The sequence below is a fragment of the Lissotriton vulgaris genome, chromosome 12 (genome assembly GCF_964263255.1).
Source record: "Lissotriton vulgaris chromosome 12, aLisVul1.2, whole genome shotgun sequence".
Taxonomy (NCBI): domain Eukaryota; kingdom Metazoa; phylum Chordata; class Amphibia; order Caudata; family Salamandridae; genus Lissotriton; species Lissotriton vulgaris.
The window spans coordinates 610836883-610860564 of NC_141700.1; the positions used below are offsets into that span (position 1 = coordinate 610836883).

Consider the following 23682-nt stretch of genomic DNA (forward strand, 5'->3'; position numbering starts at 1 on the left):
CAAATTGCAAAATATGAACAGCCTAAGCCTGCAAAGGATCTACAGACTGGGCAAACACCAAGATGTGAAAACATAACATTTGCTTGATTTAACCTCACTGGTTAAAGGCACGAACTGCTAATAGGACATCTAACATCTCATGAGAAAGATGAAAAGGCAAGAGTGCTAGCCTAAAAAATTCCGAGCATGAATATTCAGGACATGGAGATAGGAGTCCAAACATCTACTCTCAGGGGGAAGAGGCTATGGAGGAGCACACCTGAGAAATATACGTCTGGGTACCCCACTGACAGGCCCAATTTGGAGCAAGTTTGAGCCTTGAGTCTGAAACTTCTGAATCACTATTTGCATTAGAGGCAATGGTGGATATTTCCCACCACCGACTAGCGAGTCCCCACAGAAAACTCGGGAGAAACAGATAGGTGGCAAATATTGTTCTCTCTGGTGGGGAAAACGTGTGCCTGAAGAACACCCCATTTTTGAAAACTCATGTGAGACTTTTTGAAATACAAAGCTAAGAATGAGTCCTATTCCAAGGCAGCATTGAACATTGTGTCAAAGGAGTCCCTGACTAATTATTTTATGTGTGCAAAGCAGTAATATTGTAGGAAATGATCTGAGTTGGCGGGCAGAAAGTGAAAAAAGATTGATAGCTTCCATCCTTTTAGCCATTATGGAATGACAATTCTTTGCAGGATGCAAAGCTTAACACTCTTTCAGAATGGAGTGAATAAATGTATATGTCTACCCTCAACTTTTTGGCAGTGTAAGTAGAGATGGCTCTTCTATAATCATTTGTGGATATGGTTCTGGTAATGGCTCTTCTCAAGTAGGAGTCAGTACATGCCATTATGTCCTCTGTCTTTTTTACATGGTCACATCTTCACTGTGCAAGGAACTGGTGGAATTTTCAGTTCTGCAGAAACCAATACAATGTAAAGATGGCTTTTCTTTTTTTTGCAGATTTATATAGATCAAACTCGACCCAAAGGTATTGGAGCGCTTTACATGAGCACTAGTTACGTTACACAGGGACAACATTTTTTGGTAGACACAGGAAGATTAACTGATGTTCCCAAAATCACAGGATGTTGAGCCGAAACCTGGTTTCCCAGCTCCAAAATCAGCAGCTTTATCTGTTAGACCTCATCCTGGTGGTACCCGAACGATGAAAGGGAAGGACAACCTGTGTTCACCAAGTGTTGATACACACTGAACACCACACATTTGGGAACAAGAACTTTAGATGAGGAGACAAGAGGCCTGCAATAAAGTCTGGAGGAGAAGGGGGATTGGTCCATCCACAGTTTCCAGGGTACTAGTTACAAAAAAAATCTAAGTCTGTTTTAAATTAAACAAATAGGCTATGTCATCTGCAGAAAGTTGTGGAACTAGAGTCACTAATCCCACTCTGGAATGTCAAAGAACTGATCAGGTAAAACAGAGGAAATAAACAAAAGTCATAAACTCCTCTTTGAAGTTAGAAATCATAGCAAACTCAGGAGGCATAAAGGGTTGGTTTGCAACCTCTCATATCAGGGTAAATGTTCGGCCAATTGGTACCCATTTTATCTTTTCTTTACCAGATACTTCTTCCCCATATACTTGTCAAAAGAAGAACCGACTTCTAAGCAGGTTCCAGTACTGGTATAGGTGGCAGTGTAGCTTTGGTCTGTACTGTCTTGTTGTATACTTTATGTAGAACAGGGGCACGATGTGTATTCTTTGAGATGTTTGGTGCAGCAGCACCGATCTCAGTAACCAACATTAAGACAAAGAAGTGCTAGACAGTGGAAGGAGACATACTCAAAAAGAATAGATTTGTACAAAGACCAATTTACATTCAACACTAGAAGTCTGATCTATTACAAGGTATTCTAACTCTGGAGCTGTTCTGAGACTGGAGCAATAGTACCTGTCTATGGTACCTTCCATACAGATGAACAAGTTACTTACCTTCAGTAACGATATATCTGTAAGAAACATAGGTTAGTTATAGATTCCTTACCTTAGAATTACCCCCAGGCCTCAGATTGGATCCAAAAAGTTTTCCTTCAGCAGTACCCCTGCGCGTCAAAATATTGCGTCAGTCGACTCCGCGTTAGTCGTTGGCTTCGTGGTCGCCGGGATGACGTAGCGGTAGCAACATTGACGCCGCCCTTGTGCGCTGACGTCAGTTCTGTACAAGACTTTCCACACCAGAAGCGCAGAGCCATGCAAGGCACTGACCGTTGGTGCACAAAACTAGGACCTGAAAGGAAGTCCTTAACCCTAGAAGTCAGTTTGCGGAATGGGGAGGATGGGTGGGGCGGTAAGGAACCTATAACTAACCTATGTTTCTTACAGATATATTATTACTGAAGGTAAGTAACTTGTTTGTCTGAAAGAAATAGTAAGGTATAGATTCCTCAACTTAGAATAGATACCCCAGCAATACCAAACCCAGAGGTGGGTCTGCAAACCAAGTTCATACCAGAAAGTCCTAGACAACAGAATGGCCAAAGAAGCGGTCTCTCCAGCTTTAGCTGTCCAGGCAGTAGTGCTTGGTGAATGTGTGCAGCGATGCCCACGTAGCTGCCTGACAGATGTAATTTAGGGGGACTTTTCTTCCAAAGCAGTAGTAGCTGCCTTTGCCCTGGTGGAATGGGCACGCAGCCCCACTAAAGGCGACTTCTTTGCCAAATAGCAGGTTTTGATGCATAGAACAACCCACCTGGAGATGGTCCATTTGTGCATTGCCTGACCTTTCTTTGCGAGCATGTCGTCTATCCCGGAATTGTTTGGTGCGATCCAAGTAGAAGGAAAGCGCACGTTTTGGATCCAGACGGGGGAGCCTCTCTTCCTCTTTTGAAGGATGCAGAGGCGGATAGAAGGTGGTCAAAGTGATGGTTTGGCCAATGTGGAAAGAAGTAACCACCTAGGGAAGAAAGGATGATCTAGATCTGAGGACGACCTTGTCCGATGGACCGCCAGTAAGGGAGGCTTGGAAGAAAGAGCTTGTAGCTCACTCACCCTGCGTGCAGAGGTGATGGCCACCAGAAAGGCAGTTTTCAGAGTGAGAAGTCTGAGAGGACAGTTATGTAGCAGCTCAAAGGAAGAGCACATAAGATAGGTAAGAACCAAGTTCAAGTCCCATGGAGGCATTACAAAGGGAACAGGAGGAAATAGATGAGTAATGCCCTTAAGGAATCTATTTACAACAGGGGACTTGAAAAGGCTGACCAGGAAGCATAAGGAAAGCTGAAATAGTCGAGAGGTAGCCCTTAAGAGTGCCCAAAGCAGAGCCCTGCTGGGCCAAAGATAGGAGGAACAAGAGAACCTCAGAAAGAGGGGCGGAAAGGGGATCTACAAAACTTTGCTGTGCACCATGCCACAAATTTGTTCCATCTGCAGGTGTGTACCGTCTTTGTGGAGGGAAGCCTGCCTGCCTGCCAAGATAACATCGCAGACTTCAGGAGGTAGGCCAAATGACGTCAACTGTCACCGCTCAATCTCCACACAAGGAGGTGGAGGCTGGACTGGCTCGGGTGGAGGACCGTCCCGTGCTGCTGAGACAGAAGATCCTCCTGAAGAGGCAGTCTGATCGCAGGATCGATGGTCATGTGTAGCAGCTCGGGATACCACACTCTTTGTGCCCAATCCGGAGTCACAAGAATGACTTGGGCCTGATCGCACTTGATCTTCTTCAGCACTCTGGGAAGAAGTGGTATAGGCGGAAAGGCATATAGAAGACCGCAACTCCACTCACGACGAAAAGCGTCGCCAGCGAGTGCGGCCTTGGAAATTCCAACGTGCAGAATTGCTGACATTGCGCTTTCTCTTCGGTGGAGAATAGATCTACCCAAGACTATCCCCACTGTTGAAAGAGGCCTTGCGCCACCGTCGAGTAAAGACGCCATTCTGATCCATCATGCACCTGCGGCTGAGTTTGTCCGGCCTGCCATTCAGGAAACTCGGCAAGTGTTGAACCACAAGGGATATGCCCTGATTTTCCAGCCATGTCCAGAGACGGAGAGCCTCTTGACATAGGGTCCACAACCAAACCCTGCCCTGTTAGTTGCAGTGCCACATGGCGGTGGTGTTGTCCGTGAACACCTGCATTACTCTTCCCCAGACAGAGGGAAGGAATGCTTTTAGTGCAAGACGAATCGCCCGAAGCTCCAGAAGATTGATCTTGAGTCCAGACTCCGCCGGAGACCAGAGGTCTCTGAAGTGATGCACCACTGTTAACTCTGGTTGAGGAAGGGAGAGGCATCTGCTGTTGACCCAATCCTGGTTCGTGAGCTACCACTGCAGTTGGTGTGCAGTGCACTCCGAGATCTGGACGCAATTGGACAGGTTCCCCTGATGCTGCGCCCACTGGAACTTTAGGTCCCACTGCGGAGTCTGCATATGCCATTTGGCATGATCCACCAGCAGGATGCAGGAGGCCATCAGGCCCAGTAGCCGGAGGGTCATCCTGACCGAAACCCGGGATAGAGGCTAAAACTTTGAATCATAGCCCGAATATGCTGGACTCGCTGTTCGGGAGGATAGACCCGAAACTGTGTCGTGTGACTTCGGCATGTTGATGGAGAACCCCAGCGAGAGCAGGAGGTAGGCAGTAGTCTGGAGGTGGGAGATGACTACCTGGGGCGAGCCTGCCTTCAACAATCAGTTGTCGATATAGGGGAAGACTGGAACCCCTGATCTGCACAGATGAGCTGCGACCACCGTCATCACCTTTGTGAACATCCGAGGGGTGCTGGTAAGGCCAAAGGGGAGCATGGTAAACTGAAAATGCTCATCGCTTACCGTGAACCGCACGTAACGCCGGTGAGCCAGCAGGACGGAGATGTGAAAATAAGTGTCCTGCAAGTCCAACGCTACCATCCAGTCTCCAGGGTCGAGAGCAGACAGGACCTGAGCCAGGGTCAACATTTTGAACTTCTCCTTCCGGCCTGTGTCCCTGGAAGGAACGTGGTGGGGCACCCCATTCCGTAGCCACGAAAGCCGCGAAAAGTAGACAGTGCAGGGCATGTGGTAGAGAGGCCCACGGTCTTGGCCATAGCCTGAGAGTCCTTGAAGCACTCTAGTGCACTGTCCACTTTGTCGCCGTACAGGCGACGGCCATCAACAGGCATAGCCATCAGGGGTGTTCTGGATATCCCCATGGTAAACTTTGCTGCCTCTCTCCCCTCTGCAATTGCACAGGCGAGCACGGCCCGGTCCTCCTTCAGGCACTGGGGCAGCACTTGCGCCGCCGTATCTCACTCAGAGTGGGAATAACGGCCCAACAGACATGCAGTGTTTACCGACCGCAGTCCCAAGCTGGAGGTAGAAAACAACTTCTTCCCAAGTTGGTCCAGCTTTTTGGTTTTCCTATCAGTATTAGGAAATGCACCTTTGGATGTCGAGGCTTGGACCACCAAGCTCTCAGGGGTGGGGTGTTGGGAGAGGAAAGTGGGGTCGCCCGGGGCCGGGCGGTGGTATCGGGCAATCATCCTATCCACAGGAGTCCCTGTGTTGGGCCTGGACCAGGTGCCCAAAAGGATGTCAGATAGGGCTTCTTCGAACGGCAGCAAGGGCTCCGAAGAGCTCGCCGGCGGCTGAAGCAGCTCTGTTAGGAGGTTAGTCATGACTGCCACCGTAGGTAGCTCGAGGTGGAGAGCCTCGGCCGCCATATGCAACACCATTGCGTATGACGCTCCCTCCTCCATAGCCACGGTAGCAGAAGGCAACATGCCAAGGTCTGGGGAGGTATCCAGAAGACTGGCATCCCCCAGTTCCTCTCTCCAGTCTGGATTATAATCCAACTGGTTGGTCAAAGGGTCTCCAGAACCTCCCAGTCTTTCTCCCCCTCCTCTGGCTGCCAATCTGGCTGAAAAGGGCCACAGTGGAACACAGACACAAAAGTACCCATCGGCGCCGGATCTGGCATCGGTCGAAGCCGGTCCGGCACTGAGTGGTGCCAGTAGAGGTGTTACGGGGTCGGCCGGCGCTGATATGGATCCAGGCCTGGATCCAAGGGGGACCAGCGGTGCCGAGGCCGAAGCCAACGGTGTGTAAGGCATAGGGCCTCCAGCCGAGTCCACGAGGCCTGAAGGTGTGCCGGCGGAGTCGGGCTGCCCAAAGGTGGCATGGGCGCTTTGTAGAAGTGACGAAGCTGGACAGGGGTGGCTCCCGGGTAGGGAGGGAAGGCCGGAGTCGACCCTGTAGACTCCTCACCCAGAGCCGCAGGAGGGATACCACACGCACTCTTCGTCGTGTCGGCTGACGGACGTAGGGAAGTTGAAAAGCGACGATGCTTCTTCGACTTCTTCTTGTGCTTCGACTTACCTGACCCCGAGTGTGAAGACTTGGAATAAGAGTGATGGTGGCTACGCAATCAGTCCCTCGACCCACCACGCGACCAGGACCTCGCACGACGTGGAGCCGACTGCCGGGCCTCGAGTAGCTATCGGGACCGCTCCCGCAAAGACTTCAGGCCATGGTTCGGCAGTCGGAGCACGACTTGGGGTCATGGTCGCGCTCCAGGCAGTACAGGCACACGTGGTGCGGATCCATCACCGTTATCAGTCGGTTACAGGAACGGCAGGCCTTGAAGCCGGGCACCCCTCGTGCACCAGGAGTCAATAGACTCAGAAAACGAAGTCGACAAAAGTCAAGAAAAAGTCAGTAAAAAAGTGACTGAGGGTACCGCTCTCTCCGGATCTGCGCTTGCTGGCGCGGAAAAATAAAGAACTGACGTCTGCGCGCGAGGGCAGCGTCTATGTAGCTACTGCAACTTCATCCCGGTGACCATGACGCCGAACGCAGGGTTGACCGACGCCACCTTCCGACGTGCAGGCGTACTGCTGACGAAAAACTTTCCAGATCCAGTCTGACACCTGGGGGTAGTTCTAAGGTAAGGAATGTATAACTAACGGTTTCTTTTAGATAGAGTACATAAAGTTAATCGGGTACCACTGGATCCCAAAGGATTGTGTACGTCCCTTATCTCCAAGATGTACCTTCAGCTGTGCCTAAATGCCTCCCTTCTTAATTGATGGTAGAAGGTCCAGGCATGTGGAGAGGCAATCCACTGCTCAGGACTGACAGTTGTTGCCAGTCTACTGATCCTGCTGGGAACCAAGGCTCGTCCCTAAACCTGACAGCATTACTATGACACATGCATACTTGGCTACCAAGACGGGATTACTGCCTCCAGTGCAATGTTTAAAATCAATCAAAATGGAAAGCATGCCAGAGATAAGAGTAAAGTTTTTTCTTTTCTTGTAGCAATTGGAAGAGAAAACAACATCCCCCTGACCAAGAGGAGAGGATTAATGAACAACCAGCACCATCTCTAATGACTGTGGAAGCAAAGCCCGGTACCCTGCCTAAAAGGGGGGAAATCATGAACTGGGCCGAGATGGTTGGTGATGCATGGGTAGGGCAAAAGTTTTGAACTGAAGAAGGACGCTCACAGAATAGAGCATCAATTAAAATATTTAAAGTGAAAGCATTCATTTTTGCTCCTGTCACACAACATACAGGCAATTTTGAAGTGCTAGGAAGGAAGGAGAACAGGACTGTTGGGATGGAGCATGATTACACAGCAGCATACTGTACTCTTCTTTAGATGCCACATGCCAAAGTGCTTCAAATTAAATTGCCTCCACCCAACTGTCAAGGGCTCGTTGACACCCACTGCCACTGCTGGCAATCTATGTACCTTCACAAAATAAAATGATTAGTGTGCTTCAAATAGTATTCCCCCGACATTCTTGTCTTTAGTCAGTTTTGTAACGAAGCATACAGTAACATCTTAGTTTTAGTCTCTTACCTGCTCATTGGCATCAGCGACATCTTCGCTAAGGTTCTGCACGGTGCCCTCAAGCTCACCCACACGGTCCATGCAAGCCTGATATTTCTTCTTGTACAGGTCCAGACTGCTGTCCAAGGAGTTGCATTTGCTATCAGCAGTAACAAGGCGTTCTTCTACTTCCCATACCTTTGTCTGCAGCTGATTAACCTCTGCCTCAAGATTCTGGCGCACTTTGTCCCGGCAAGACACCTGAAATATTCACAGAACATGAGAGAAAACAGCTTTGCAATAATAAGGTCATACATGTTATTTCCTGTATTTGTAACATGGCCACATCCTCACTCATGGGAGTAAAAATAAAGAATGCTTTCTATCAGTGTGAAAAACAGGGTAAGGAAATTTCATTTTCTTGGAACTACAGTTCTTCAGCATTGGTACCTTTTGTAGATTCACATGCATGAATTAAGATTAACAAGGCAGTAATCAATGATAACTCAGCAGTACCTGAATACAGCTAAACATTGAAAACAGCCATAGACTACTTACAACTAATCCCACCTAACTGTGACCCAAACTCTGGCCAGTGAGGTGTAAGGGCTCTGTGTTCTAAGCTTCCCTAGAATCAACTGTCAGATTTTCGCAGCTTATCTAAAGGATCTAGTGGTAGGTTCATGAACAGGGAGGAGAACGGTCACATTTGAATCTACGAAACATACACATGCTGAAAAACTATAGTTACAGGTAAGTGCCTTTTTCTTATTCTTATACATTGGATCTTTCATAGGTTTACATGCTTGAATTAAGATTAAAAAGGCAGTAAATTACATAATGCCAAAGAACAAGTTACTTACCTTTAGTAACGCTTTTTCAAGTAGATACAGTATCTGCCTGTGGATTCCTCACCTTGCAAATATCCCCCTTGCGTCAGCAACGTTCGGAAAATTCTTTGTAGCTCGCCGGCGTAGACAACGTCATAGGAGCACGGCATCGCGAGCGACTCCGTCTGACGTCACCGACCCCATATAAGGCCTAAGTCGGCGTGATGACATCAGTTCTGCCCTTTTTTCCGTGCCTTCGAGGCACCCGGAAACGGACCAATGACAGTAGATATATACAAATACATTGTACACAGTACATACATTCCAAAATTATACACACATAGTGTGTAGCAAAGGTAAGAAAACCCATTTCAAACATATACATAAATATACAAAAATGTACATAAGCATAGGTAAAGCAGAGCGGACAACGGGGAGGTGGGTGGGTCAGTGAGGAATCCACAGGCAGATACTGTATCTACCAGAAAAAGCGTTACCGAAGGTAAGTAACTTGTTCTTCTGATAGATACACCTGCCAGTGGATTCCTCACCTTGTGAATAGAGTCCCACAGTAGTCCCCACTCCCGGAGGAGGGTGTCCACTCTGCTATACCAGGAAATCTTGGAGGACAGAGCGCGCAAAGTGGCCGTCCCTCCTCACTTCGGTATCCAAGCAGTAATGCTTCGCGAAAGTGTGGAGGGAGGACCAAGTCGCAGCTCTGCAAATGCCCTCAACAGGTACACCTCTAGACATCGCAGAAGTAGCAGACTTTGACCTCGTAGAATGAGCTCTTATAGCCTCAGGAGGGTCCTTACCCGCCAGAGAGTAGCAAATCTTGATGCACAGAATTATCCACCTGTAAAGTGTACGCTTGTGCACCGCTCTACCCTTCTGGCAGCCAGCAAAACCAACAAACAGCTGGTCATCAACCCGAAATTCTCTTGTTCTATCAAGATTGAAGGACCGCGCCCTCTTAGGGTCCAGACGGTGCAGTCTCTCTTCCTCCTTGGAAGGGTGAGGGGGAGGATAGAAGGTAGGAAGGGTAATGGACTGTCCTAGATGGAAGGGAGTTACCACCTTAGGCAGAAAAGCAGCCCTGGTCCTAAGAACCATTCAATCAGCATGAATGGTCAGGAATGGGGGCTTAGAACTAAGAGCCTGAAGCTCACTCACCCTCCTTGCCGAGGTGATCGCAACTAGGAAGACCGTCTTAAAAGACAAAAGCCTCACGGGACACTTGTGTAAGGGTTCGAAGGGAGAACCCATCAAGAATGTTAAGACAAGATTTAAGTCCCATTGAGGCACGATAAATGGAGGAGGGAGGGAACATATTAGTGAGGCCCTTCAGAAACCTCAAAACCACTGGAGATTTAAAAAGAGGCGGCTGATCCGGCAAATAGAGAAATGCCGACAATGCCGAGAGGTAACCTTTGACTGTGGCAACAGCAAATCCTTGCTGCGCCAAAGAAAGAGCAAACTGCTAAATATCGGACAAATGAGCCTTCAAAGGGTCAATAGACTTCTCCCTACACCAAACAACAAATTTAGACCACCTATACGAATAGATGGACTTGGTGGAGTCACGCATGGCCGAAAGAATGACATCCACCACATTGTGAGGGAGAGAAAAGGAATTCAGATTGCCCGGTTCAATCTCCAGGCATGAAGGTGTAATGTCTGGAGGAGGGGGTGTAGAACCTGCCCCTCCATCTGAGAGAGGAGATCTGCCGTGAAAGGGAGATGGAGCGGCGGGTGAGAGGAGAGGTGGAGTAGGTCAGTGTACCACACCCTTCTTGGCCAATACGGGGTGTGACCAATATGACTTGGGCCCGGTCCTGGCGAATCTTCCTCAGAACCCGAGGAATCAAGGGTATGGGAGGAAACGCGTAAAGGAGTTGACTTCCCCAACTCAACTGAAACACGTCCCCCAATGCTCCTTGCATCGGATACTGGAGACTGCAGAATGACAGGCAGTGAGCATTCTCGCGAGTGGCGAACAGGTCCACCCGAGGAGTCCCCCACATCTGAAAGATGTTGAGAACCACCTCCGGGTGAAGCCTCCACTCGTGGTCGGTAGAGAACTGCCGACTGAGACCGTCTGCTCGAACGTTCAGAACTCCAGCCAGATGATTTGCCATCAGACAAATCTGATGGTCCTTGAGCGCCAGACGTGTCACCCGCAACTCTAAAAGGTTGATGTAAAGCAACCTTTCCTCTGGAGACCAAAGCCCTTTGACCTCCAGATCCCCCAGATGAGCACCCCATCGGAGAGTAGATGCATCCGTTATCACTGTGGCCACCGATAGAGGCAGTTGCAAAGGCTTTCCCTGAGACAGATTGCCTTCCACGCCCTGTAGGAGAGTAGGGTCTGCAATCCTATGATCACCCCAGATTTTCGCTTTTTTGCTTCACTGGTTTACGACTTCTCTGGCTGTGGGCCTGCTAATCAGACCCACAGCCTTGCTGTTCTCTCACTAAATTGACACGTGTGCCTTAGGTGCATTGACCAATTGGTACTGGGCCACCTTATCAGACCCTGTAACTCAGGGCATAGGTGTACCCAGGGCCTACCAGGGGCTGCAGCATGTATTATGCCACCCCTGGCTGGCCATCTAAATCTGACACAACTGGCTGCACGACAGCTGGGGCAAGGTGGTGTAATCACCCTGTGCTGTAGATATAGTATACCTATATCTAACCCTAAAATGGACACTCATTCCTATCAGTCACTCCCATGGCAGGCCTTGACGATCCTGAAGGCAGAGTGCTTGGAATCGTGTGAGATGGTGCTCTGGCATGAGCTGAGCCTGTTTGCAGCTTGCGGAACCAAGTCCTAATAGCTGTTCCATGATAACGCATACCATATACTCTTAAGTGCATTATAATCCTCGCGGTTATATGCCAACTCTGGTATCGCTTTATCAAAACATGTCGAGTAAGGTGTCATACGAATTGGAATACTAACCCCTCGCCAATTCTGGCGACGGGGTTAGCATTCCACCCTTCTAGAGGGACACGACATGTATGTAACTGTGAACCCCGGTTAAAGTTAACTCGAGTTTCAGCATCACAAAATGGATGCTGCCACCACAGACACAAGTCTGACCTCCTGCTGCTGGGAGTCCTTCCAGCGAAGAGAGCTTGGACAAAGGGTTTCCTGTCAGGGGCGGTGCTAGCACCGACCCAGACAGGGTTTTGTGTATCCTAGGTAGGCAGGGCTGAATAGGAAGGTGACTGCAAGTGGCACCCCGGTGCTCACTGTGCATCTGCCAGTTTGAACCAGTTCCAGGGGCACACCAGCCCCTGAGCTGGGGAAAGTCCGGCATGGGAGAGGGGTGTAACCACCCCCCTTCCTGGTCCCACCCATGGGCAGGACCTAGTCCCGTACCAGCCCCTTTCTTTAGTATAAAGGTGGGAGTGGGGACCCTTCCAAATTAGATCATCTTCGAATCCTGAAACTACTTTCTACGAAAGGAACTCAAGACTTCTTCTCAAGATTTCTCCCTTGTGACTAAGGAGTAGTCACCCAGCATCTGCGGGCACCAACTAAGAACACTGCAGTTTGTTGCACGTCCTTCCTCCGGAATCCGACTGACCAGCACGATGAGACCCGGCTTCCCTGGCACCTCTGACCTCTACCTACATCATCAGCCCAGCTGAGATCCGTGGGTGTGACGAGACCTCAAGGGACCAGCCATCTTCAGAACTGCACGACGCTTATCCAGCACGACCGCCGAGGGATCCTCGAGTGAGTGCTTTGGGGTTTGAGAAGCCCTAACCCTGAGCAGCTCCAGCACCGAAGTCCAGCCCCCCAGCATCCACGAGATCTGCGTGGGGCCCTTCTGCTCTTTGCTGCTCACCGCGTTGTCCGGCTACTTGCCTGCTGGCTTGTAGCCCTCTTGACGACGCACCACGACGACAACACCGCTGGTCTGGTTGCTCCAGACTGGCCCTTGCTCCCCTCCAACAGAGGAGCACCCCGGACCCTCCTGGTCCACTCCAGACGCCATTTTGAGTCCACCGCGTGGGCTTGCATTTGCCAAGACTTGTTGCTCCAATCCTGGGTCCAGCGACGTCGACAGCAGATACCTTCGTGGGAAGCTCGCACCTCCATCCTGGTCGCCGACAACGCCTCCTGGTCCGAGAGACTGCAGAGCCCAGCGTCGCCCACTCACCTGGTCGAGGTGACTCCATCCGGTGCCATCCTGGTGCCCATCTAATCACTGGCTAGTGATTCAGAGCTTGGTCCCCTCTGCTTACAGGTATCCTCCATCACCGATCCAGGCTTGGATCCCATCGAACTTCAACACTGGTCGCCTGCCAGCAACTTCTTCTTTCAGGCTCCATAGACTGCAACGAGGATTCCCGACGTCTTTCCAGACCTATGCAGCCGCAGCCCCTGGGCTAGGTAACCTGAGCATTTCGGTGCTCCAGCATAGCTTAACTATCCAAAGGTCCAGATCCCTTTTCGTTTCAGCTCTACCTAGTCGGATTTGTCCGATAACACTAACTTTACGAAATCTAGCATCCATAGACTTTGTCCCGCATCCCGCGTGAGAGTGCACACTCTGCACCCGATCTCCCTAGGCCTCCTGCTAGTAATCTGAAGGTTCAGTAGTCCAGTCCTAGCGATCCTAAAGTCTATTAGAGTAGTACTTACCTGCTAGTAATTTCGCATTCCACTTTTAGAGTATATGGTTTTTCGTGCCCATCGGGCATTTGTGTAAATTGTGCGACTTTCAGTATTTTCATAAGAGCTTTGTATTGTGCTTAGCGCCCTGTCCTCATAAAGAGTCCAGGGCTGTTGTGTTCTAAATAAATATACTTTTATTTTCATAACAACTTGTGTGGTGTCCTTTCACGTGGTGTTCAAGGGGTATATGTGATGGTATAACAGCTGGCTTAACACGCCCTCTAGAGTCTAGCCTAAAGACTGCTCTTGTCCATGCTACTAGGATAGCTGGTCTACGGTTGACTTACAACCAATCATCAATAAGGGTTGTCTGGACTGATACATAGTGATCACTAGAATAGTGAGCACTGCATATCAGGCCAACTTCTCACATTGGTGAGCAGCGGTTGGGATTTGAGCTTGCTGTTGTTTTACCACACGTGTCCTAAGAATATCATTTGAAAGATCACATAAGTACCAAGGTACATATAACTTAGAATACTCTGAGTTCTACTGAACCAGCTGTTGTAGTTCAACAGGGCTTAGCACACCCTGACTACAACTCTTAGCAAGGGATCAGTAGGCAAACAAATAGTGTAGGTAGGTGCATCACTTACACCACACTAGAAGCATGTCGGACAAAGGAGGGAACTCAGAAGCCCCCCTTGTGTCAGTGGACCCTCCACGGGTCACTTCACGATATGCTGCTCTTAGCTTCCAGGAGATGAGACAAATCTGTACATCCAGGAAGCTAAAACAGGGTTCTAACCCTACCATTCCCTTTCTGATTGGTCTCTTAGAGACTTATGATGCTAGAAGGACTGCTAACACAGACCCTTCTAATCCAGATGGGAACATGCCCCCCTTAGAGGGAACCCGTGGGGACCCTGACCTCAACCTCAATGAAGCAGTCAGTGAAGGTGAGGAAGAGGATCAGGAGTTGTCAGGGGATGAGGCAGACAAGGGTCAGGTAGAAGTCAGTAGACTCACCAGGACCAACTTAAGTAGGCATGAGAATGGATTTGGGGGACCCCCGGGGCCACTCTCAGGCGGACTTAACATTGGGCATGGACGAGTTAGGTCTCTATCCAGAGGTTCTAACAGATCCATTCGAACCAATGGCTCTCAGACCTCTTCTCACAGAGGGATGACATCCCCTCAGAGAAGAGAGCATGAAGCTAAGATGAGGGAAGTCAATCTGAGGATTAAAAGGGAAGAACTTGCCCTGGCCAAAGAGAGACTTGCCTTTGCTAGAGAGCAGAAATTGAGTGGGGTAGACCCCACTGGGGGCAGCATTTTACCTCGAGAGAAGGACAGGAGTTTAGACACTAGACACCTGAGTAAGATAGTGCCCCCATTTAAACAAGGGGATGATATCCACAAATGGATAACTGCTTTGGAGAGGGCCTGCACTGTCCAGTGCGTCCCCCAAAGTCAGTGGGCAGCTGTCTTGTTGCTCTCCTTTGAAGGCAAAGGTAGAGATAAGCTCCTCACTACTAGAGCTGAGGATGCTAACAATTACCAAGTCCTGAAAAATACACTGATAGATGGGTTTGGCTTAACCACTGAGCAGTACAGGTTACTGTTCAGGGATACCCAGAAAACTCAGTCTCAGGATTGGTCTGATTTTGTGGATTGTGCCACTAAGGCTTTGGAGGGCTGGTTGCTGGGCAGTAAGGTTACTGATTATAAAGGATTATACAATCTGAACATGAGGGAACAGATTTTAAACAATTGTCAGAACCAGTTGTTGCATCAGCACCTTGTTGACTCGGATCTGACCTCTCCCCAAGAATTGGGAAAGAAGGCAGACAGATGGGTCAGAACAAGGGTTAAGCAGAACCAGGGCCAGAACCAGGGTGGTCAGAAGAAAGCAGACCAAAAGGGTAATACCAAGAATTAGCAAAATGACCAGAAGTCTTCGACAGGTCCCCACCAAACCAAAGAGGGTGGGGGTCAGGCTTCCCAGAAGAAGAAGACTCAAGAAGGCCAGTCTAAAAGGTGGTGCCAATACTGTAAGAGTAAAACTCACTGGTTTAGTGAGTGCACCAAGAAAGGAGGGCAAACTCCTGCCACTGCAGCCCCTAAGGCACCTGCACCCCCTAGTACAGTCAGCAGTGGTAGTGCACCTCCCAAGGGATTAGTTGGGTTAACCTTGGGATCTGAGGGGTATGACAACTTAGTTTGCACACTCACTCAGGCTGTCCTTGTCTGTACAGGGGATATGGATATGTCCCCTGATGCAAGTCCCAATACCTTGGGCAAATACAGACAGACACCTTTTATAAATGGAAAGATGGCTCAGGCCTATAGGGACACTTGTGCCAGTGTCACAATGGTGACACCTAACTTTGTGGACCCTGGACAGATCATACTAGGTACAGACTACCTAGTGACCAATGCTAGCAATGTCACTACCCACCATAGTATGGCAATTGTAGCTTTCTCCTGGGGAGGGGTAAGTGGCCAAAAGAAGGTTGTTGTTAGTTCAGACCTCCCAGTTGAATGTTTGTTGGGCAATGATTTGGAGTCATCACTATGGTCAGAAGTGGAGCAGAGGACTCACATGGAAATGTTAGGTGTGCCAGCACATGTCCTTGCTGTGACTAGGTCACAGGCCAGAAGATGCCCCACTGAACAGGTGCTGGATCCTGGAACAATGGACCAGACACCTTCCAAGAAGAAGAGCAGTAGAGTTAAGGCATTGCCTTCCCCCTTGCCCCAGGTTGAGGATAAAGTCTCAGAGGAAGCTGACCTCAAAGAGCTGAGGGAAACTGAGCCTAAAGAACTTGAACCTGATCAGGTTGAGTTTCTGGGTTCAGGGGGACCCTCCAGAGAAGACCTGGGGAAGGCACAGTTAGGCTGCCCTTCTCTTGAACCCCTCAGACAGCAGGCTGCTGCTGAGGCTGCAGGGAACGCCACAGGTACCCACAAGGTATACTGGGATGATGGACTCCTGTACTCTGAAGCAGGAGACCCCAAACCTGGTGCAACCAGAAGGCTGGTCGTCCCCTTGTCACAGAGAGGTTTCCTTCTTACCTTGGCCCATGAGATTCCCCTTGCAGGACACTTAGGCCAGAACAAGACTTGGGACAGACTTGTCTCACACTTTCACTGGCCTCATATGAATGAAGATACCAAGGAGTTTTGTCGCTCCTGTGTCACTTGCCAAGCCAGTGGTAAGTCAGGTGGCACAACAAAGGCCCCCCTTATACCAATGCCTGTGGTGGGGGTGCCCTTTGAAAGAGTGGGGATTGACATTGATGGTCCAATGGAACCCCAGACAGCATCAGGGCACAAGTTTATACTGGTGGTGGTGGACCATGCCACCAGGTATCCTGAAGCTATTCCCCTTAGGACCACTACAGCACCTGTTGTGGCAAGAGCCCTAGTTGGAGTGTTCTCTAGACTGGGCTTCCCTAAGGAGGTTGTCTCTGACAGAGGTGCAAACTTCATGTCAGGATATCAGACTGCTATGTGGAAGGAATATGGTGTCAACTACAAGTTCACTACACCCTATCATCCACAATGCAATGGGCTTGTTGAAAGGTTCAACAGGACCCTGAAAGGGATGATTCACGGACTACCTGAAAAGCTCAGGCGTAGATGGGATGTCCTGATACCCTGCCTTTTATTTGCTTATAGAGAAGTCCCACAGAAGGGGGTTGGCTACAGCCCTTTTGAACTTTTGTATAGACATCCTGTAAGAGGACCCCTGTGTTTGGTGAAGTAAGGATGGGAGAGACCTCTCAAAAAGCCTGCAACCAACATAGTGGACTATGTACTTGGTCTCCGCTCCAGGAAGGCTGAGTACATGGAAAAGGCTTCTAAAAACCTTGAGGCAAGCCAAGAACTCCAAAAAGCTTGGCATGACCAAAAGGCTGTCCTGACTGTGTACAAGCCTGGACAGAAGGTGTGGGTGTTGGAGCCAGTGGCCCCAGCAGCACTCAAAGACAAATGGTCTGGGCCCCACACAATCATTGAGCAAAAGGGAGAGGTCACCTACCTGGTGGACCTTGGAACTCCCAGGAGCCCCCTCAGGGTGCTCCATGTGAATAGGCTCAAGGCATATGTCGACAGGAAGGACATGAGCTTGCTCATGGCCACAGATGAGGGACAGGAGGAGGAGAGTAACCCTTTCCCAGACCTGCTCACTCAGAACCCTGATGATGGGTCAGTAGATGGTGTTGTCTTTTGTGGCAGCCTCTCTGAACATCAGCAAAAGGATTGCAAATAAGTTCTTCAATCCTTTAGACATATGTTCTCTCTGACACCCAGTCAAACTAATTGGTGTACCCATGAGGTTGACACTGGTGACAGCCTGCCAGTTAAGAGTAAAATCTACAGGCAGCCTGATCATGTCAGAGACTGCATCAAAACTGAAGTGCAGAAAATGTTGGAGTTGGGAGTCATTGAGCCCTCAGATAGCCCGTGGGCTAGTCCAGTAGTTCTAGTGCCAAAGCCTCACACCCAGGGTGGTAAGAAAGAGATGAGGTTTTGCGTAGACTACAGAGGCCTCAATGCAGTCACTAAGACTGATGCCCACCCAATACCAAGGGCAGATGAACTGATAGATAGATTGGCTTCTGCCAACTACTTAAGTACATTTGACCTGACAGCTGGGTATTGGCAAATCAGGTTAGCTGAGGATGCCAAGCCCAAGACAGCATTTTCTACCCCTGGTGGGCATTATCAGTTTGTGGTAATGCCCTTTGGTTTGAAAAATGCACCTGCCACCTTCCAAAGGCTGGTGAATCAAGTTCTCACTGGGCTGGATGACTTCTGTGCAGCATATCTTGATGATATAGCTGTCTTTAGTTCCACTTCGGAGGATCACCTGGTCCACCTAAGGAAAGTGTTAGAGGCACTGCAAGCAGCAGGTCTCACTATCAAGGCCACAAAGTGCCAGATAGGGCAGACACAGGTTGTATACCTGGGCCACCTTGTAGGTGGAGGCCAGGTTCAGCCCCTGGAGAGCAAGATACAATCCATCAAGGATTGGGCTCCTCCAACCACCCAGACTCAGGTTCGAGCTTTCTTGGGCCTGACTGGTTACTACAGGAAATTTGTCAGAAATTATGGATCAATTGTGACTCCACTTAATGACCTGACAAGCAAAAAGATGCCAAAGAAAGTTCAGTGGACAGCAGGCTGTCAAAAGGCATTCGATGACCTAAAACAGGCCATGTGCACAGCCCCTATCCTAAAGAGTCCAGACTACTCCAAACCATTCATTGTCCAAACAGATGCTTCTGAGTTGGGTGTGGGAGCTGTTCTATCTCAGCTGAATTTTGATGGTCATGACCAGCCCATTGCTTTTATTAGCAGAAGGCTGACCCCCAGAGAGAAACATTGGTCAGCTATTGAGAGGGAGGCCTTTGCTGTGGTTTGGGCCCTGAAGAAACTGAGGCCATACTTGTTTGGCACTCATTTCAAGATTCAGACCGACCATAAGCCCCTCTTGTGGCTAAATCAGATGAAGGGTGAAAACCCCAAACTGCTTAGGTGGTCCATTTCCCTACAGGGGATGGATTTTACAGTGGAGCATAGACCTGGCACTGATCATGGCAATGCAGATGGGCTCTCCAGGTATTTCCACTTAGAGCAAGAAGACTCACCTGGTCAAGGTTAGTTTATTGTCCCAAAGTTTTTGGGGGGGGTCATGTAGGAGAGTAGGGTCTGCAATCCTATGATCACCCCAGATTTTTGCTTTTTTGCTTCACTGGTTTACGACTTCTCTGGCTGTGGGCCTGCTAATCAGACCCACAGCCTTGCTGTTCTCTCACTAAATTGACACGTGTGCCTTAGGTGCATTGATCAATTGGTACTGGGCCACCTTATCAGACCCTGTAACTCAGGGCATAGGTGTACCCAGGGCCTACCAGGGGCTGCAGCATGTATTATGCCACCCCTGGCTGGCCATCTAAATCTGACACAACTGGCTGCACGACAGCTGGGGCAAGGTGGTGTAATCACCCCTTGCTGTAGATATAGTATACCTATATCTAACCCTAAAATGGACACTCGTATTCCTATCAGTCACTCCTATGGCAGGCCTTGACGATCCTGAAGGCAGAGTGCTTGGAATCGTGTGAGATGGTGCTCTGGCATGAGCTGAGCCCGTTTGCAGCTTGCGGAACCAAGTCCTAATAGCTGTTCCATGATAACGCATACCCTATACTCTTAAGTGCATTATAATCCTCGCGGTTATATGCCAACTCTGGTATCGCTTTATCAAAACATGTCGAGTAAGGTGTCATACGAATTGGAATACTAACCCCTCGCCAATTCTGGCGACGGGGTTAGCATTCCACCCTTCTAGAGGGACACGACATGTATGTAACTGTGAACCCCGGTTAAAGTTAACTCGAGCCTCAGCATCACAAAATGGATGCTGCCACCACAGACACAAGTCTGACCTCCTGCTGCTGGGAGTCCTTCCAGCGAGGAGAGCTTGGACAAAGGGTTTCCTGTCAGGGGCAGTGCTAGCACCGACCCAGACAGGGTTTTGTGTATCCTAGGTAGGCAGAGCTGAATAGGAAGGTGACTGCAAGTGGCACCCCGGTGCTCACTGTGCATCTGCCAGTTTGAACCAGTTCCAGGGACACACCAGCCCCTGAGCTGGGGAAAGTCCGGCATGGGAGAGGGGTGTAACCACCCCCCTTCCTGGTCCCACCCATGGGCAGGACCTAGTCCCGTACCAGCCCCTTTCTTTAGTATAAAGGTGGGAGCGGGGACCCTTCCAAATTAAATCATCTTTGAATCCTGAAACTACTTTCTACGAAAGGAACTCAAGACTTCTTCTCAAGATTTCTCCCTTGTGACTAAGGAGTAGTCACCCTGCATCTGCGGGCACCAACTAAGAACACTGCGGTTTGCTGCACGTCCTTCCTCCGGAATCCGACTGACCAGCACCACGAGACTCGGCTTCCCTGGTACCTCTGACCTCTACCTACATCATCAGCCCAGCTGAGATCCGTGGGTGTGACGAGACCTCGAGGGACCGGCCATCTTCAGAACTGCACGACGCTTATCCAGCGCGACCGCCGAGGGATCCTCGAGTGAGTGCTTTGGGGTTTGAGAAGCCCTAACCCTGAGCAGCTCCAGCACCGAAGTCCAGCCCCCCAGCATCCACGAGATCTGCGTGGGGCCCTTCTGCTCTTTGCTGCTCACCGCGTTGTCCGGCTACTTGCCTGCTGGCTTGTAGCCCTCTTGACGACGCACCACGACGACAACACCGCTGGTCTGGTTGCTCCAGACTGGCCCTTGCTCCCCTCCAACAGAGGAGCACCCCGGACCCTCCTGGTCCACTCCAGACGCCATTTTGAGTCCACCGCGTGGGCTTGCATTTGCCAAGACTTGTTGCCCCAATCCTGGGTCCAGCGACGTCGACAGCAGATACCTTCGTGGGACAGCTCGCACCTCCATCCTGGTTGCCGACAACGCCTCCTGGTCCGAGAGACTGCAGAGCCCAGCGTCGCCCACTCACCTGGTCGAGGTGACTCCATCCGGTGCCATCCTGGTGCCCATCTAATCACTGGCTAGTGATTCAGAACTTGGTCCCCTCTGCTTACAGGTATCCTCCATCACCGATCCAGGCTTGGATCCCATCGAACCTCAACACTGGTCGCCTGCCAGCAACTTCTTCTTTCAGGCTCCATAGACTGCAACGAGGATTCCCAACGTCTTTCCAGACCTATGCAGCCGCAGCCCCTGGGCTAGGTAACCTGAGCATTTCGGTGCTCCAGCATAGCTTAACTATCCAAAGGTCCAGATCCCTTTTCGTTTCAGCTCTACCTAGTCGGATTCGTCCGATAACACTAACTTTACGAAATCTAGCATCCATAGACTTTGTCCCGCATCCCGCGTGAGAGTGCACACTCTGCACCCGATCTCCCTAGGCCTCCTGCTAGTAATCTGAAGGTTCAGTAGTCCAGTCCTAGCGATCCTAAAGTCTATTAGAGTAGTACTTACCTGCTAGTAATTTCGCATTCCACTTTTAGAGTATATGGTTTTTCGTGCCCCTCGGGCATTTGTGTAAATTGTGCGACTTTCAGTATTTTCATAAGAGCTTTGTATTGTGCTTAGCGCCCTGTCCTCATAAAGAGTCCAGGGCTGTTGTGTTCTAAATAAATATACTTTTATTTTCATAACAACTTGTGTGGTGTCTTTTCACGTGGTGTTCAAGGGGTATATGTGATGGTATAACAGCTGGCTTAACACACCCTCTAGAGTCTAGCCTAAAGACTGCTCTTGTCCATGCTACTAGGATAGCTGGTCTACGGTTGACTTACAACCAATCATCAATAAGGGTTGTCTGGACTGATACATAGTGATCACTAGAATAGTGAGCACTGCATATCAGGCCAACTTCTCACACGCCCCACCAAGTCAAATCCGCTGCAGTTTCTCTGGAGATCCTCACTGACTACCTGAGATCTCTGTTGTGCTGATACCACTGCCTGCGGAGGCAACACTGGAGTGCCCTCATATGCCAGCGTGCCAGGTTGACCAATAGAATGCAAGAAGCCATCAGACCGAGCAGACGAAGGACCTTCAGGACTGGAACAACCGCTCCATTGTAGAATAAAGGAATCATTTCCTGTATGTCGCGAACCTTTGAGGAGCAGGAAATGCACGACATACAGTTGTGTCCAGTACCACACCTATGAACAGGTTGCGCTGGGAGGGTACCAGGTGAGACTTGGGTACATTTATCAAAAAACCCAACCTGTGCAACAACTGAGTTGTCTCTTGCAGATGAAGGAGCACCTTCTCTGGCAACTCCGCTTTGATCTGCCAGTCATCCAGATACGGGAATACAGGTATACCGGCCTCCTGAGATGTGCTGCCACCACTGCCATCACCTTGGTGAAAACTCGAGGCCAAACGGAAGGACCAAATGGAAGGACCGCAAACTGGTAGTGTTGCGACCCCACCGTAAAACGGAGATACTTCCTGTGCTACTTCAGGATGGGGATGTGGAAATAAGCATCCTGCAAGTCGATCGACACCATCCAGTCTTCTTCCAACAGCGCTTGAAGAACCTGCGCAAGAGTGAGCATCTTGAACTTTTCTTGTTTCAGATACAAGTTCAAGATCCTGAGATCCAGGATTGATCGAAGTCTGCCATCCTTTTTGGGGATCAGAAAATACCGGGAGTAGCACCCCTGACCCCTCTCCTGCTCTGGAACCACCTCTATCGCACCCGTTCTGAACAGTACCAGGACTTCTTCCTGCAGGAGAAGCAGGTGGTCCTCCGAACAATAACCTTGGCAAGGAGGGTAATTGGGAGGAACTCCTAAAAAAGGAAGTGCATACCCATTTTCTACGAGATTGAGAACCCAAAGATCTGATGTAACCGATTCCCAATCCCGTAGAAAATGAGTAAGCCGACCCCCTACCGGACCCGCATGATCCGGAATGGTGGATCTAGGGCTGCTTTGCTGATGTAGGTGGGGGTGGGTATTTGAGGAGGAAGTAGAGGAGGAGGAGGCTTGAGGAACACGGGCACAACCCCTTTGTTTACCTCTGTATGATTTATACAAAGGGTTCTGTTGTTGTTGCTTTGCTGGCTTTGTTTATAGGGACGAAAAGGGGACCTCCCAAAGCCTCTGTACTTCCTGGTGGTAGAGCCTCTTGTTTGCAGGCCCAAAGATCTAGCCGTCGCCCGGCTGTGTTTGAACCTCTCTAATGCCACATCCGCTTTCTTTCCAAAGAGGCCAGAGCCGCCAAAAGGCAAATCCATAAGAGTAGCCTGAACGTCAGCTGAAAACTCAGAAAATTTTAGCCAAGCGGCTCTTCTGGTGGCCACTGAAGAACCCATTATCCTGGCCACAGAGTCCGCCGTGTCCATGCCACTTTGAATAACCTGGCGGGCTGCAGCCTGAGTGTCAGTGACAACTTCATTAAAGTTCTTTCTATCTTCCTCTGGAAGCTTAGCTGATAATTGCTTTACCGAATACATTAAGGCATGCACGTATCTGCCCAGCAGGCAAGTAGCATTTGTGGACTTAAGAGCCATGCTACCTGATGAGAAAACCTTTTTAGCAGTTTGATCGTACTGATGAGAAAACCTTTTTAGCAGTTTGATCCAATTTTTTTTAGTCTTTATCTCCAGGTACCTGGGGAATAGAGCCTGCTGACCTATTCGAACAAGCGGCTTGCACCACCAGACTCTCTGGCGAAGGATGGGTAGACAAGAAATCAGGGTCACCAGGTGCTACCCTATATCGCCTCGCCACTGATCTGGACACCACAGGTGCAGATAAAGGTTTTTTCCAGACCTCTAAAATTGGCTCTGTCAGAGCCTCCGTGAATGGCAGAGCCGGTTCAACAGCTGAAGAAGGCAAATGTAATACCTCCGTGAGGATATTAGATTTGAACTCCACTGTAGGTAAAGT

The 23682-nt window shown here is 49.7% G+C and overlaps 1 protein-coding gene across 1 annotated transcript in view; it reads right to left on the reverse strand.

Annotated features, from left to right (window-relative positions):
- Positions 1-23682, reverse strand: part of PMFBP1 (polyamine modulated factor 1 binding protein 1) — a 1903249-nt gene that overhangs the window by 854642 nt on the left and 1024925 nt on the right. The window contains exon 25 of the mRNA XM_086945556.1: positions 7808-8038. Coding sequence (XP_086801682.1) covers positions 7808-8038 — 231 coding nt within the window. The remainder of the gene's footprint in view (positions 1-7807; positions 8039-23682) is intronic.